Genomic DNA, 15839 nt, shown 5'->3' on the forward strand with positions numbered 1-15839 from the left:
TCCTGAACTATACCCAGATCTGTCTGGAAAGAAGCCAGCCTGCCAAGTCTCAAACTATGCCGTGGACTCCTCTAGCACTTTGGCTATGCAGAGGATTGAGCTGCCACACCCAAGACATTCCCTGGCAGTGGATCTTTTACTAAACCAGATGTAGCCCTTAACCTTGACAACACTAGTTACCATAAATCACAAATGAGTGATCATTAGTAAGTGCATCTCGGGGGGGGGGGGGGGAAGGAAGAAAAGTAATGTCAAAAAAGGTGGGGCTAGTGGGGCACTGAACTGTTGTACAGTTTCTGCTGAAGCCAATTTAGAAGTGTCTTCTTGACTGTATGAGAGAGCAGGTTCTCCTTAGTTTTGCCCTAGTGTAAATGGAAGACATACACCCCTCTCAATCTGATCGGACTTGTACCTGTTCCATTCTTTCAAGGCACACATTCCTTTTCAATTAATTATACAGAGAGCTAAGGCTGACTTCCCAAATGAGGAATTTCAGTACCACAAGGTAGGCAGGATGTATCTAGGTCTTAAAGTAGAAACAATCTCTGTCCTGGTCAACAAAAATGTCAGTTCCACAAAACAGAAAACACAAACATTATGGAAAAAGCTTAAAAGCTTTTCCACAAAGGAACAGCACCTATAAAAATATATAACACATAAATATAGAAAGAAACGTATAAAAAAGGGGGAAATAGTTCCTCTTCTTATCATTTAATATCTTTCATAAATCTCAGGATAATGTCAAACATTATTTCTCCATTCATGGAAAACATGATTTTCTGTAACCAGTAATCAATATATGGCTTTACTTATCAGGATCGACAGCTATTCACACTTTATTAGCAACTATGAAATCTGGAAAATGTATACATTCTGGCAGAAAAATCAATGTAGTAAAGGTGGAGCTATCATGAAATCTAAAAGCTTAATAGCTTGATTTCCTTGAAACCTGTGGCTGGCATCCAGCAAAAATGGTAACTTCAAATGAGCTTGTCGTTATATATGTGAAGAAGAGAGAATTGCTGGATCTTACTAATCAGCACGTGAAAGAGAAGACATTGCAGACAGAAGGTATTCCTGATCTGTGCTCTCGCTCTTTCTTGGGACATTCAGCAATACATTGGATCCTAGAAGCCAATCCTGAATATTTGCTACATTTACTGTGGTAAGTGGACATTTGGGGGGGTGGGGGGAGAGAGCGGGGGAGAAGATGGTGACTGCAGAAATGATGCAGATAATTTTTCATGAAGAGAACAGAGAGGAAGATTAAATAAGAACAGGCCATTTTATTTTGGCTTCACTGTTTTAATACTGTGTTTTGTTGCACCTTGACAATTGCACTTGGGTGTTTCCTGATTTGCTCTTACTGTGGCGACATTCCTTGTCTGTGGTGTTTGCTAGCTACCCTCAGCAGCTATCTTGGGTGTCCTTTCACTGGGTAAATGCATATTGCTTCAGAATAGTTCAATTTACCTATATGAAGTCACACTGTGACCTGCTGTAGCATGACTATTTACCTTGTCTGCTGAAAGCTGGAGATGAACAGATGCATCTTATTTGCTGAAAGAAATGGAGCAGGATGAAAACAGTCAACACAGGATTTCCCAGCCTATTAGTGTGTACTGCCTGTGTCACCCTCGTAGCTGTGCTGCCGTCAGAGGCAATAATTATTCATTGATTTATTTCACCTCACAAAGCTTGCCCTTACAGCAGCAATTGTGTAGGATTTCCCCTTGCAATAATGCTCCTAGGATAGGCAGCAATGAATTTTACTGTCACTTCCAGCACCCTCCCTCTCTAAGCTGTGTAAGTGGAGCTATCAGATGACATTACAAGTCACTCCAGAAGCTGCATTCTTCAATGGAGCAGGTAAATACAAAACCAGACTGAGAAGCTGTACTCATGGAAACTGTAGGAACATTAGAAAGCAAAGAGAGGAGACACAGGCCATTAAGAACACCAAGTGATAAAACTCACTGCTGGAGGTAAAGAGCTGCTTTGTAGAACATTGTGTTAGTGTGACACCAATCAGCCAGGGTTCAGAAGATTAGGCTTGTTCCCAACATGATACAAAGATTTCTGCTGCTGAGGGTGGAGAAAATAGCCTTCTTAAATACTGGTAATGGATGAAGAATGTCTGGACAGGATGCCATCTCTCCTGCTTGGTAGTATCTAAGCAATAATTTGGAACACCTTTTTAACACAGCAAGTGTGCTAGAGTGCAGTCAGGGCACACGTTTCAAGGACTGGTGATTTCGTTCACCCCCTCTACTCTAGGAATTGATCTCTGCAGGCCTTTCTGAGGTCCATTACTAACCACAGAGGGCAAGAAGGAGGGCAGCACTGCCTGGGACAATTTCCTGCCTTAGGAGAAGCATTTCTTCCCTCCATGTTCCCATGTTCCCCACCTTTTCAAGTCTAATATAGAAAAAAAGTAGCTGATTTTACTTTGTAGTAGTTTTGTTTACTATTAGATGTGTTGATTGGTTGACCAAAGAGCCTACTTCTTGTATTTGTCTAGTTAAAAAACTTCTGGTGTGCTGGAAAAGGAGAAGGCAATTTGGTAAGAAAGACAGCTTCCCTATTTTAAACTGTTTTCTTCTCACTTATGTGGAAGCCACAGTTCTTTTTGAAAGCAGACATTTAAGTTTGTTTACATTTGTGTGTGGTATCTCAGTAACAGAACAGCCATTACTGATGGGCTTTAGCTGCTGTTGAAAAGAATTATGTGACGAGACACTGTCTTGACCTTCCTCCCCCTCAAACACAGTTGCAAATATTGTAGAAATAAACAAACAAAAAAAAACCCAAACAAGCAAGCAGACAGGGATTTGTTACTGCCAACAGCATAACATCAGTTCTATTTACTTTTCCCACAGAATACTTCTACAGAGATTTTTCAGGATCTCTCTCATACCAGCTTTAGTATGAGAGAGAGCCTGAATTATCATGCAAAATTGTTATTATGCAATGCAGAAGTCTTAGAATAAGTGACCACATTAGGCACATACATTGTTTGAGTAGCTCCTGAGGGACAATCCAAAGGAATATTTTTTGATCACCTGTACTGTAATCCTGCCCACCAAAAAGGGACAGCTATTCTGGAAAACCTCTCGGACAGAATTCCCAACTTGCTTTCCAATTGAGCTTCTAAAATAAAAATAGAATTTAGGTATTTCTTTAGCTTGTTTTTAAGTTCATTTTGAATGGATACAGTGATGGTCAATGACACCTCTGTGAACTTCAAAGAAAGAACATGTGGCTATCACAGATGCAGTGTGATAAGCATCCATACTGTGCACAAATATAGCCAACCGGTGGGTAAAAATTGTCACTACATACTACTAGTATGTCAGCATCATACTGAAACCAGCCTTTAAAGAAAGAGCTAAAAGAAAAAAGAAAATGTAGAACTTCAGGTCTAATTTTTGTTTTTCTTTTTTCTTCTAATTGCACCACACAAAGGATAAAATTAATTTTTATGTTTTTAATTTTAAAATAGAGTGAAAAGCCAAAGATCACTGAACTTGAAGGCTGCTTTATTTTCACACTCACTAGTGGGTCCAGGGAGAACACAGATACCCCAAACCACTACTAGTTCCAGTGCTCTGCTTCCAAACACTCTGCTACCCTCTGAACAGCAGAGTGCAGTAGTGTAGAGAGAGCATGAGGTCTCATGTTTATGACCAATTCTTTTTCCCAGTCTCTTTCCAATTATCTTCTCTTGTTCTGCATTCAGCCCCACAAAATGCCAGTGCTGGAAGTGAAACACAATCCACGTACATGGGTCTACAGAGTTTCATGGCAAGATGCACACGTCCTGTCAGGAACTTTGGGTCACCACTGGGGGGCTGGAATTTGTGCAGTCACAACTGCATTGCTCTTACATACCTGAGCCAGTGACTTTAATACTAGCGTGGTTTGTTTATATACATCTTTGACTGCTGTGTAGACATACCTCTAAATGACAACCTAATCAGTGTTGAAATGGCCACTCTTGAACTTAACTAGGACTGAAAACAAAAAGTCAACACATTTAATTGCTAACATTTCCAGTAAGAAAAAATTTACTATGTTTGAGGCAAACTATTTCAATACTTTCCAAACATTTTTGAAAGACTGGACATGAAAAAATATTTATTTCCGCACAGAATTTCAGAATGCCTGATTTTCATTCCAGGGCAAAACAAAAACAAATGTCACAATCTTGACATTTTCTGTGAAATGGAATTATTGTTCTCTACTGAGACTGTACGCAAAAGATGATTTAATGCTGACATGGATGTAAATAAGTTAAAAGCATCTGAACAGATTTTTCACTCAAGTTGAGAATTTAATTAGAGACTTTATCTAAAATGCGTGTTCAAATTTCACCATGTTCCAAATGCCTGTAGCCCTGTAAAATCAAGTGAAATGACATTTACTGCCAAATAGCCATATTCTTGGTTGGTGTCAGGAATGAAAGTGTGCTACAATTCAATTTCCTTGTTCTCTCAGATACGGCTAATTTCTCACACTAATGTATCTTTGGTTTACAATTAGTGATGTAGTGGTTCCTAAACAAAGTCCTTTGTGGTTCTGCATCTTGGATCACAAATAAAAAATACTGAAGACTTTACTATTTAAAGAAGCCCACAACACTGTTAGTAATTAGACAACTTCCCAAATCACTGATAAATTTGGAACTATGATATTGCATCAGATGGTGAAGAAAAGAAGTTGTTACAAAAATAATAATCCTGTAAATGTCTACTTTAATGACTGAAGTCACTATTAAAGCTGGGATATTATTAAAATTCAGGGGCTTGAAATGCACAAAGCTGAACCAGTGCAGTGTGCTTATTGTACTTCAGTATCAGACAGGATGAAGTGAACATGAAGTAAATCCAACTCAATGAAAATAAAGCAAAGAAGAATCAGTAACTTAAAAGGAATACCTACAGTTCTCAGAAATGGACCATGTAAAAGGAGCAGAAAAGCTGGTGCAATTACTTCTCCTCAGCTTCCTTCCAGTTAAGCAGTGACTAGGTATGAACATGATCCTGTACTGGATCAGAACAAGGGTTTCCCTGCTCTAGGATCCTTTTCTGACAGCTGTAGATACTTACAGTATAAGATCATGTCAAGAATGCAGTGATTTTTCCTGTGTTATCCGGTGGCTGCAGAGTCTCCTCCAATCTCTATTTCACTGGATACAGGCTTTGGAAATGTGTGTAGGAGTGCTAAGGATTTGATTTTATTTTCAATGCAAGCATTTAAAATGCAAAATAAATATTATAAAGGTTTATGACAATAGCAATTCTTTTTCACCTGAAAGTGAGACTTGATTTCTTCTAATAATCTTCAGGTTAAAATTGTTTATGGTAATCACAGACAAAGCCTCTTTTCCATGTCTGGACAGAAAACCAAGGCAAATTACACAACAAGATTTTACTCTCTAAGAGCAAACAATGAAATCAACCCAGAAGAGAAATGCTACAATGAAAAAAAAATAACATTGTCATAACAGAAACCCAAAAAACTCGAGCAGTAAAATATATTAGTTTTCAGAGATTCCAAAATAGAACATTATTCTTGGTATATTTTTTTTATCCTAAAACAACAGAATTTTTTTTGTGAGAAATTAGCCAGGTAATGGCAGATTTACAGATAAGAAGACTGCAGGCTAAACTGGTATCTTTCAGGTTGTAAAAAAGTTCATATATATTCTGAAAACAGGAATAAACGGTACTTTCTCTAGACTCTTCTAACACCTTTTTCTGCTGCAGTAATGCAAACCACAATTATTTCTTCAGAAAAATTGCCAGCAGTTCTGTCTCCTCCTTTGTAACTTTCTGCATAGGGCATATACAGCTAGCTATGTATGGGCCTTTTTTGATGACTTGCATTAAACTGTTACTAGAGTGCTTCGGCTTCCTCCCACTTCTCTGTACCTACTGCAAGAGAGTCAGATTGAGAGCTGCAAATACTCCATAGTGAATCAGAGAATGATGACTTTCCGGTGTTTAGATATCTAATCTGAAAATTAGTCACAAAAAGTCACACTCACTCTCTGGTAATTAAGGCAATTATATAAACAGATATTAATCTGTTTCTGAGAAGTATTGTGAAGTTTAATTCATTAAAGTTTTAATGTTTTGAGAATTTCACTTGAAAGATGTTACAGAAGTCCAATGCCTCATGTAATCATTCCTCCAGTATTCACAGGTAAAAGATAATAGGTGGAAACACAGATTTCAGTACTATTCATGTTTTGTAAGTTCTTAGATTTTGCCACAAAGAAAATAAAACTATTATATTGTATCAATGTAATGCAGGAATAATGAGATGCAGATATGAATATAATCTTTATTAAGTTGATTAAGAGGAAAAGCTGAGTGGCTTAGAGGATAAGGGACTAGGATTTCATCTCAGAAACCCCAGTGGGGATTTAATTTGAAATCCACTGTTCGGACATTAGCTGCAAAATAGCTTGCTTTAATCTGCTGATAAAGGGAAACTATTTGCCAGCTATCAAAGGGGTACCTGCCTTTGACAGGACAGTACTCCACAAACATACACATTAAATCCTGTTATTTTCAAAGTTTGAGTCAATTTCAATAAACAGTATTCGGCAACCTTTAGTCACAGCTAGATGATCTAAATATCTGTATTGTCAGTTGTAATTATCTCACTGTGACTTCCAATGCTTAAACTAGAGAATATGAAATAATTCACTGATATGTGTAGCTGCCTGCCTTGGAAATAACTCACTTAGGAAGTAGGTAAAGAAGGGACTCATATAGTTAATGGATGCCAAACATATTGGGCAAACATTTGAACATTATGAATATTTTGTTAACAATCTAATGTTCTTTTCTAAAGAAAATTCTGTCCATACTCCACACATACTTAATATGAAATGCTTAAACATTTCATATGCCTTACATGTCTTATATGTTGACTAATTAAAAATATTTGTGCATTCCTCTAGAGAGTGTGGGTGTTTTATTCAGGCCAATTTATGAAACCAATTTGGTTTCATAAATCCTAGTCCAAAATATCTAGAAAAATCTAGAAATATCTAGAAATATCTGAGGAGGGGCTCTGCACAGGACCATTCAGTTTATTCCAGTCTTGAAAATGAAAGTTTCTATTTCTAGAAATCTGGAAGAATAGAAAAAAAATTTGTGTGTGTGTGTATGATTGCTTATCTGCACTTACATCTCATTTTGTGTGGAGTAATAGGAAATTCCTGTCTAACAATACAGCTGTAGCTTCAATGAACTTTTTTCAACCTTGGAGAAATCACTTTATCTCAGTTCTCACCTGTTATAGTTTTGCTTATTTAAACTACAAGTTATGTACAGCAGAAAGTTTGTCTTATTAAATGCAAAGTATTATGCAAGAAATTGCATACTATATGATCCTGATCATTGCTTGAACCAGTAGATGATACTGTTGTATAAAACTAATAGCCAGGTTGGGCCACCAGGTAATGAGAGTTGTTCCCATTTGATTTTGTTGTTGTTGTTTTTGCCTTTCTGAAAGAAGAGTACTCAGTTCAGTTCACAATAAGTCCACAGCCCATCAGAAAACCACAAATCTGCTTTATTGTAATTCTTGAAGATCATTGCCCATGGAAAGGTCAGGAGCCAAGGGGACATCAGTGTTCTCAGGCCTGGAAATTACTCCTCCAGGCAAGGGGAAAGCATGTTGAGGAATCTGTCTCCACTGCACTTTTATTGGCAAGGAGGCTTTTATCTCCAAGGCTGATGATCCCTTACAGAATCTTATTGATTCCCATATGTAACTCTCCTTGACTTCAAAATGGCTCACATTTTTACTTTCTGGTTTTAGTTAAGGTTGTTGGTAGGTTATAACTTCTGGAAATAAAGGAAACTGCACATTACCAGGTGCTGCTCCAGGCCATGTCATAAATTTTAATTAATTTCTATTTCTTTTCTTTTTTAACCATATCATCTCCTAAAAATAAAATACTACAAATGACAAAAAGAGGAAAGGGAGGAGTCTGCCAGGAACTTAATATGCATTAGGCAATAGATGATAAAAAATCAGAAGGTAAGACATGGACAACTTCAAGTTTTGCATAACAGTCCACTTTGCTGATTGCCATCTTACTACTTTGCATGAGAAGTGAAATAAAAAAAATAATATTTTTCCAGCTGTTACCCTGGAAATTAACTGAACACATGAAGTACATGAAGAAAGGCAAACTGTAAAAACATGCACATACATTCACCTGCATTTATTTCTTTCAATCCATCTGCTCATCATTGAACTATTCATATGTAACTGCACTTAGTAACCAGTAGCTTCCTAGCTCATAAAATATTGATTCAGGTTTTTTTATTGTTCATCTTTCTTGAACTTTGGTCTTTCATACTTAGTGCTGCCTTGATGAAATATTTAGAAGTACATTTTCCATGTGAAAGGTAAATGTAGAGTTTTTCTACGGTAACCTCTGCTAATGCACTAGCTTCAACCCACAGGAGACCCAAGCTGAACCCTATCTTGGTCACCTTTAGTTGAAAATTGCACCTGCAAAAAACCACCATCCCAAAGCAACTTTTTTTTTTTTTTAAGTTAAAGGTCAGTTTTGTGACTTGGTTGGGGTAGGTCTACCACACTTCCTCACCAGGTACATTGAGAGAGCTTTGAGAAGATACACACAAAGAGTGGATAAAAATGTATTTATCATCTACAACAAAACAAGACTCCCAACTTACAAATAAAACCAAAACCAACCAACCAAACAAAAAACCCCCAAAACAAACCCCAAACCAACAAACCGAACAACCCTATTCTACATGTATTTATAGACATTGAATGTTGGCTGGTGGTTAGCAAATGTGATGCCCACCTACCAGAAGAGCCAGGAAGAGGATCTGGGCAACTCCAGGCCTGCCAGTTTGACCTCAGTGACAGGGAGGGTCTTTCAGCAAATCACCTTGAGTGCAATCACACTGCATGCACAGGACAACCAGGCTATCAGGCCCAGTTAGCAGGGGTTTACGGAAGGCAGGTCCTGCTTGACCAGCCTGATCTCCTTCTACAACAAGGTGACTCAGTGGATGAGGGAAAAGCTGTGGATGTTATCCACCTAGATTTAGTAAAGCCTTTGACACAGTTTTCCACAGCATTCTCCTAGAGAAATGGGCTGCTCATGGCTTGGACAGGTGTACATTTCACTGGGTAAAAATCTGGCTGGATGGCTGGGCCCAAACAGTGGTGGTGAATGGAGTTAAATCCAGGTGACCACACCTGTGGTGTTCCCCATGGCTCAGTACTGGGGCCAGTTCTGTTTAATATCTTTAGCAATAATCTGGGCAAGGGGATCAAGCGTACCCTCAGTAAGTTTGCAGACAACATCAAGTTGCACAGCAGTGTTGATCTGCTGAAGGGTAGGAAGGATCTGCAGAGGGACCTGTAGAGGCTGGATCAGTGGGCTGTGGCCAATGGTAGGATGTTCAACAAGGCAGACTGCTGGGTCCTGAACCTGGGTAACAACAACCCCATGCAACGCTATAGGCTTGAGGAAGACTGGCTGGAAAGCTGCGCAGCAGGAAAGGACCTGGGGGGTGTTGGATGTCAGCTGGCTGAGTATGTGCCAGCAGTGTGCTCAGAAGGCCAACCGTACCCTGGCTTGTATCAACAATATTGTGGCCAGGAGAACTACGGACGTGGTTGCCTCCTTGTACCCAGCACTGGTGAGGCCACACCTTGAATACTTAGAGACACTGAGGTGCTGGTGCATGTCCAAAGGGCAACAAAGCTGGTGAAGGATCTAGAGAACAAGCCTTAAGAGGAAGTGGCTGAGGAAACTGGGGTTGTTTAGCCTGGAGAAAAGGAGGCTCAGGGGTTAAGAGAAGTGGTGGAGGCACCATCCCTAAAAGTATTTAAAATATGTGTAGATGTGGCACCTGGGGACATGGTTTAGTGGTAGACTTGGTAGTGCTAAGGTAATGGTTGGACTCAATCTTAAAGGTCTTTTCCAACCTAAATGATTGTATGATTATATTTTGCCCATTTTGAAAAAACTGCACACAGCTCTTGATTAAGACAAACTGTTTGGACAGAAAGAAGTAAAGAAGTAGAGAAAACAGTCTAGAGGTTTTCTTACCCTGAATTTTAAATTCACAAGATCTTGTGCTTGGGAGATGCTACTAGGGAGAGAAGTTTCTATATAGAATACACTGACTATTTTCAATAGGAAAGTGTTTTTTTTTTAAATCAGAAAACTAATGTGATGATTTGAGTCACTGTTGTAATTGATATGCAGAGCCAGGATTTATTTCAACTTTAATCACCTAGAAGTTACAACTCTACTAGTTTAATCATCTAGGCTTTCCTCATACCCAATGGAGAAAGAGATATGGGAGGAATTAGTTTCTCTAAATGACTGTCTCTTCATAGCCTAAAGATTTGATGCCTACATATTAAGCTTTTAGATGGACAAAGCTAGGTCAGAAGCATCTCACCCTGACAGAGCTGCCTATTGAAACTATTAACATAAGGATGAATTTTCAGTACTCACAAGATCCGTAGATTTGTCCCAGTAACAACATTAAACCCATTATTACCTGGACAAGACAAATAATTAAGTGATAATGTCTGATGACTCCAGTCTCAGAAACCATTAGCAAAATGGCAAGTTTTGCTTATTTTTTTTTATAGTTGGTTTTTGCACTAGATACAAAAGATGTTCTCCAACTTCCGGAAAGTCAGGATAACAAGTAGTATCTGGGTATCTACATAAGTGTATGTAAATGGCAGGAAAGTTAGGAATAAAAGGACAGAAAGAGGAAATAAATGTAGTTTGCTGCACATCTCTCTGTCTCAGCTTTATCTATGAGAATATTAATGGCTCCATCAGCAAATTCAGAATTTCATGGATTTGAAATAATGAAACCTTAAAAGAAAGTCTTCAAATTAATGTTATCTACCAGACACCCAGCCATATATTTAATTCAAAGTATTTTTATAGATCGATAACACAAACTCATTTTTCACATGATGTGACCTCTGTGTTTATTTTATCGAGGCTCCTGGAATTTTAAAAATAATGCATTTAAATTTGTGTCCTATGAACATTTTGGTAAAATAAAAGCTGATATCTCAGTGAAAACCTGAAGACCTATAATTTTTTATAGACAATGTATTTTCTATATATGTTTCTCATGACTACAATAGACCTTTCTTAAAAAAATAAAAAAAATAAAATACTGGTTTTGTTTTGTATTTTCACCTACTTTATCAGCTTCTAATGTAAGAAAGTTTTGGTGCAGAAGAAACACATTATACAGAAGCACAGAGATCTGTCTTACCTTCTGGTTCCCTGATCTTACGTCCTGCTGCAGATTTTCGTAGCACACTCCGTCCTGAGTTGAACAAGCTAGTTAACTCATCAAGGGGACTGGTCAATGACCTTGAGTTTGTAGGGCTGTATGAAAATGAAGATGATGAATTTGAGTTCAATTTCCTGTGATCTGCTCTTGCCACCTTTGGGGAGTAAGGCAGTTTGGAGAATGGAGAAGATGAGCATCCAAGCTGAGCAGGATTTGGTCTCTGAGGTACTTTTGGAAGATCTGAGCTTGTACCTGTTTTCCCTGTATTAATCAGAAAACTAGCACAAGTCTCTGGAGGAAATGCAAAATGTGTGGAAGCCCGGTAGGAAATAGAAGGTGGTACAGGAGGAGGGGGTGGTGGGAGAGGAGGAGGTGGTGTGGAAGGAGGAGTCACTTTGCTGGAAACATTGAACACAACCAAGCCTGGAGATGCTGGTCTTTCATTCTCGCCTTTCTGGCTTTTGGAATACTGTGGTGATAATGGACTTGATCCTTCAGACTGCACGGGGTATTTTAGGTTGGTTTCCAACACAGGAAGCTTTTTGACTTCAAGTGGTGTTAGAGGTGATTCATCAGAAGCAGGTGAACATGTGACAGGGGTTGGAGGAAATACAAGAAGTGGTGGCCGGTGGGGGAGCAAGTTAGGGAAAGGGGCTGGAATGTCACATGAGTCTTTATAGATCAAAGCTGCCTGACTGTTTCCATCCAATGGCCCATCTTCAATGTTAAAGTTTTTTTTGCTTTCAAACAACAAAGGAGGAGATCCAGTCACTACTGGAACTATTCCATTACCATTGGTTCCTTCTTCTGGTAGAAAATATTTCATTTCTTCATATACAGACTCTCCTTGTTCTAGACTTTCTGCTTCAGCAGAAATGCTCTTCATTGCGTTCCCGACCATCTCAATATAGACAGGCTCATTTTCCTCCTCTTCTTGTGACATATAGAGACTCAACACGCCATGCTGTGGCCCATCAGCAGAAGCTGTTCTCTGTACTGCCATAGTGTCATAGACACCTGGTTTAGCTACTGTGCTTGCCTGTTTTACATCACCAGGCTTTTGGCCGGGTATTTCTTCGTAAGAGCCACTAAGTTTTGTATTGGGACTTCGTTTTGGTTTTCTGGGAGGTATTTTTTTCATGGTACTATAATCATCACTGTGTGGCCTTGGCCGGGTCAGTACTAGGAAAGTGAAAAAGGTCTGTGTTATTAACAGATCAAAGTCAGTTATTCCTTACACAGGTCTAATACTGTAAGTCTTCAAATGCTACCCATATGATTTGACAATGAGCATCAGTCACAAACACAGGGATTCAGTCGAAAGCATATTTCAGGAATGAAATGCAGAACTTGCAGCTTCCTAACCACTATCCTTTGCTACCTTGACATATAATCTGTTTGGGTAATCTCTACGGCCAGTAAAAGATGGTAACTAATACCTGAGGAGGTATCTTTTGAATAGAAATGTTCACTGCAAGATCTGTAACACACTGAAATATTTGTTTGTTATTCCATTCGCCCCAAGAGACGGGGCCGTGCTTTTAACTAGGAGTTTCAGCATGGTGCTAATTAGACATGCATCACTGCCAGTAACTGAAGTATCCCCCTCTTATGTAATATCTATAAAACTCTAATTACAGGGAGATATTATGCCTATATCTTCTTTTGTACTGCATGTGTGGAAATAATTAATAAAGAAGTTAGGGAATCCCATAGCCTAAGGGCAATTCCCAATTGAGTATAAAGTTAACTACATATCTTTTCATAGCCTCCAGGCTACTACGGAATGGAGAAACTAGATACCTAGGTGACTGGTCTTTTAAGATCAAAATTAGATGGTGTAAATCAGAGCTGATTTTGGACAAAGATTCAGGAAACCGACATAATTCTTGGAAAATAAGTATATGCAGGGAAACTGGCACTATCGTTTCATACATATGAAAAGAACTTCAAAGTTGTTTTGTGAGTGTATGCAAGCATTAGCGTTAAGACCACAAATACATATATGAATTGTCATTCTTTCAAAAACCTCTGCTAAAGCTTTTTGGTTAAATCCATCATTTCTTGAAGAGCTAGGCACAGAAAGCCACAACCACTACAGAGCTCCTTAAACCATGCTAGCTTAAAATTTATTGGATACAGTTTATCTCTCCTTACACAGAGCTTGACTGACCAGGGAAGAGGTTAAGTAAAATGGACTTGCATCTAATGAACGGGACATGAGAACAGTAATTATTTTGCAAGAGGGAGCCACAGAGGTTTTCATCTGATGTATGCAGTATTAGAGAATGGTTATACATATCTTTAAACCCAATGTGAGTGATCTTCCCTGAAAAGCCTAGAGGATCCTTTACAGAAAGCATGACAAGTCAGATTTATCATGAAAAAGTAGAATGCATTCTTTCCCTTCATCTTCTACTCACTCATTTCAAGGGTGAAGGAGAATAGAACAACTGAACTCAAAACTATTCTATATACACTATAATGCACTGAGCTGCTTTGGGACTTTCATAGCACTTTTCTTCTAAACAAAAAATTCACTGTAAGCAGGTTATGGCACATACATAAACCACTGCAAGCAATAAGTTATTCATGTGAACAGAGAGAAAAAGTAGGAGAAAGTTTAATGTTTAACTTGATGAAATTCAAGATTCAAGCATTCTGTTTTAGTGATGCAAGATATTCTAGCATACAGTTTAAAAGGTGAAATAATGCAGTCAGTGGGGTAGAATAGCTTAAGTTGACAGATCATTTGTCTCTAGAGGGAGTTCTGTAAATAGGTTTTTGTTGTTGACAAACTAAGTAATTAGAACACATGAGTATTATCTGCTGATTTGGAAACAAATTACAAATTGACTGATTTTATTTTCTGCCACCGAAATATTTCAGGCAAAGCGGGACTTTTCAAAGGCACTTCACTGTGTTTAAAAGGATCAAAGTGAAAAGAATAAATCAATAACCTAGAGTAACATTTGCAACTGTTTCTCCCTTTATGCCTAACCTTCATTAGCTGTTTCCTTAGAAGCTGCCGACAGGCAAGCACTAACAGCCTCGTATGAAGCGCTCAGTCGTGTGTTGGGGTCCCTCTTTGGTTTGGGAGGAGGCTGTTTCCTTGGTGATGGCAGGCTATTGCTATCATCCATGTTGAACACAGAGTGCAGGGAGGGGGATCTGATGGATGACCCAGCAGCAGAATGTACCAAGCCATCCACTGCCATGGGGACAGGGACGGAGCTGGAATGAAAGTGCTTAGGCGTTCGACAGCCGGCATAGCTGTCCTCAGAGACCTTCCCACCCTTGTCTTCAGCTCTGAAAACACAGAAAAGAGGCCCAGATGCATTATTCAAGCAATAACAATGAACCTGTTCATGCAAACATAACAACAGCTTTCTGGTAAACAATCTCACGTCTCCCCTGCTGTGTCAAGGGGATGTGTGTAGTAATCTGACAAACAAATCCAGATCAAGCTGCTAGCTTTCTTCCATTTCCTGTTTCATGATAAATCAGGACACTGACCCTTTTTCACACAAATGCAGCCTTCCTTAAGCAGTTTCATATTGTTGATCAGACATTCACTGAATGAATTGTTCACACTTTGATTGTTACAGACAGTCAAAAGCTGGGTTTTCAATCTGAATGATAATTTCTGGGAAATCCATTTTAATAGAAAGTTACTGAGGCAGCAAATGCTGAGCCTTTATCATTATTTTCTAAAAAGACAACTATAAATTCTACTTAAATAATGCAAATCTTTAAAATATTAGATGACCTTTTTAACCAGCTACATTGGCTGCTTGAAAAGCTCCACCCAGACATTTACATATCTTCCTGTTTAAGCTTATTAGTTATCATTTTAATAATATTAATTATGACAATATGTTTAGTTATTTAATTAGTTATTTCAATCACAGTTTTGGAGTTTTACTTATTCCAATTTTTTCCTTGTTTTTTACTATTCAATATGTATTGATAAATAATGTTTATCAGCTGCTTTCAACAAATTGATTTTTAACAAAAATCCTTCCAACATTTTATTCCTTCAAAAATCAAAACACTGAAAACCTTTTAACATAGGGTAGTAATATATTAGATAGAAGATGTCTATACTGACATTTTACAAACAAATCCCTGAGCATTTGTTTTTTTAAATTGTATTTCTGCGTGGCAAATCACCAGCAGAGCTGGAATTCATGCACAGGATATAGCCAGCTGCCCATGTAGTAAATGAAATAGCTAGAGATGAAAGCATGGTGCTCAGTGGATAATTTGTTTTCACTGCAATGTTTAATTACAGTCTTTCCTACAAAGGCATTTCCTCCAATATGTAATCACTGGGATATTTGAAGCTAATTAAGCAGATGCACTGCCATTTTCACTTTAATAAAAGTCACTGACAAAAGCAATGAAAGCAAAGGGAGTTGTTCTGGATGAAAATGAAGTTCCTATGGAAAAATAAACATTTATATGTCCAGCAAGTTATAGACACATTCC

General features: G+C 38.3%; 1 protein-coding gene across 1 annotated transcript in view; it reads right to left on the reverse strand.

Annotated features, from left to right (window-relative positions):
* The window catches only part of MYO16 (myosin XVI), a gene marked incomplete at its 5' end in the record, with an annotated part of 102294 nt that overhangs the window by 25352 nt on the left and 61103 nt on the right, over positions 1-15839 (reverse strand). The window contains 2 exons of the mRNA XM_010022652.1: positions 11328-12530; positions 14350-14657. Coding sequence (XP_010020954.1) covers positions 11328-12530; positions 14350-14657 — 1511 coding nt within the window. The remainder of the gene's footprint in view (positions 1-11327; positions 12531-14349; positions 14658-15839) is intronic.

Source organism: Nestor notabilis, unplaced genomic scaffold (assembly GCF_000696875.1).
Source record: "Nestor notabilis isolate BGI_N333 unplaced genomic scaffold, ASM69687v1 scaffold5159, whole genome shotgun sequence".
In the NCBI taxonomy this organism is placed as follows: Eukaryota; Metazoa; Chordata; class Aves; order Psittaciformes; family Psittacidae; genus Nestor; species Nestor notabilis.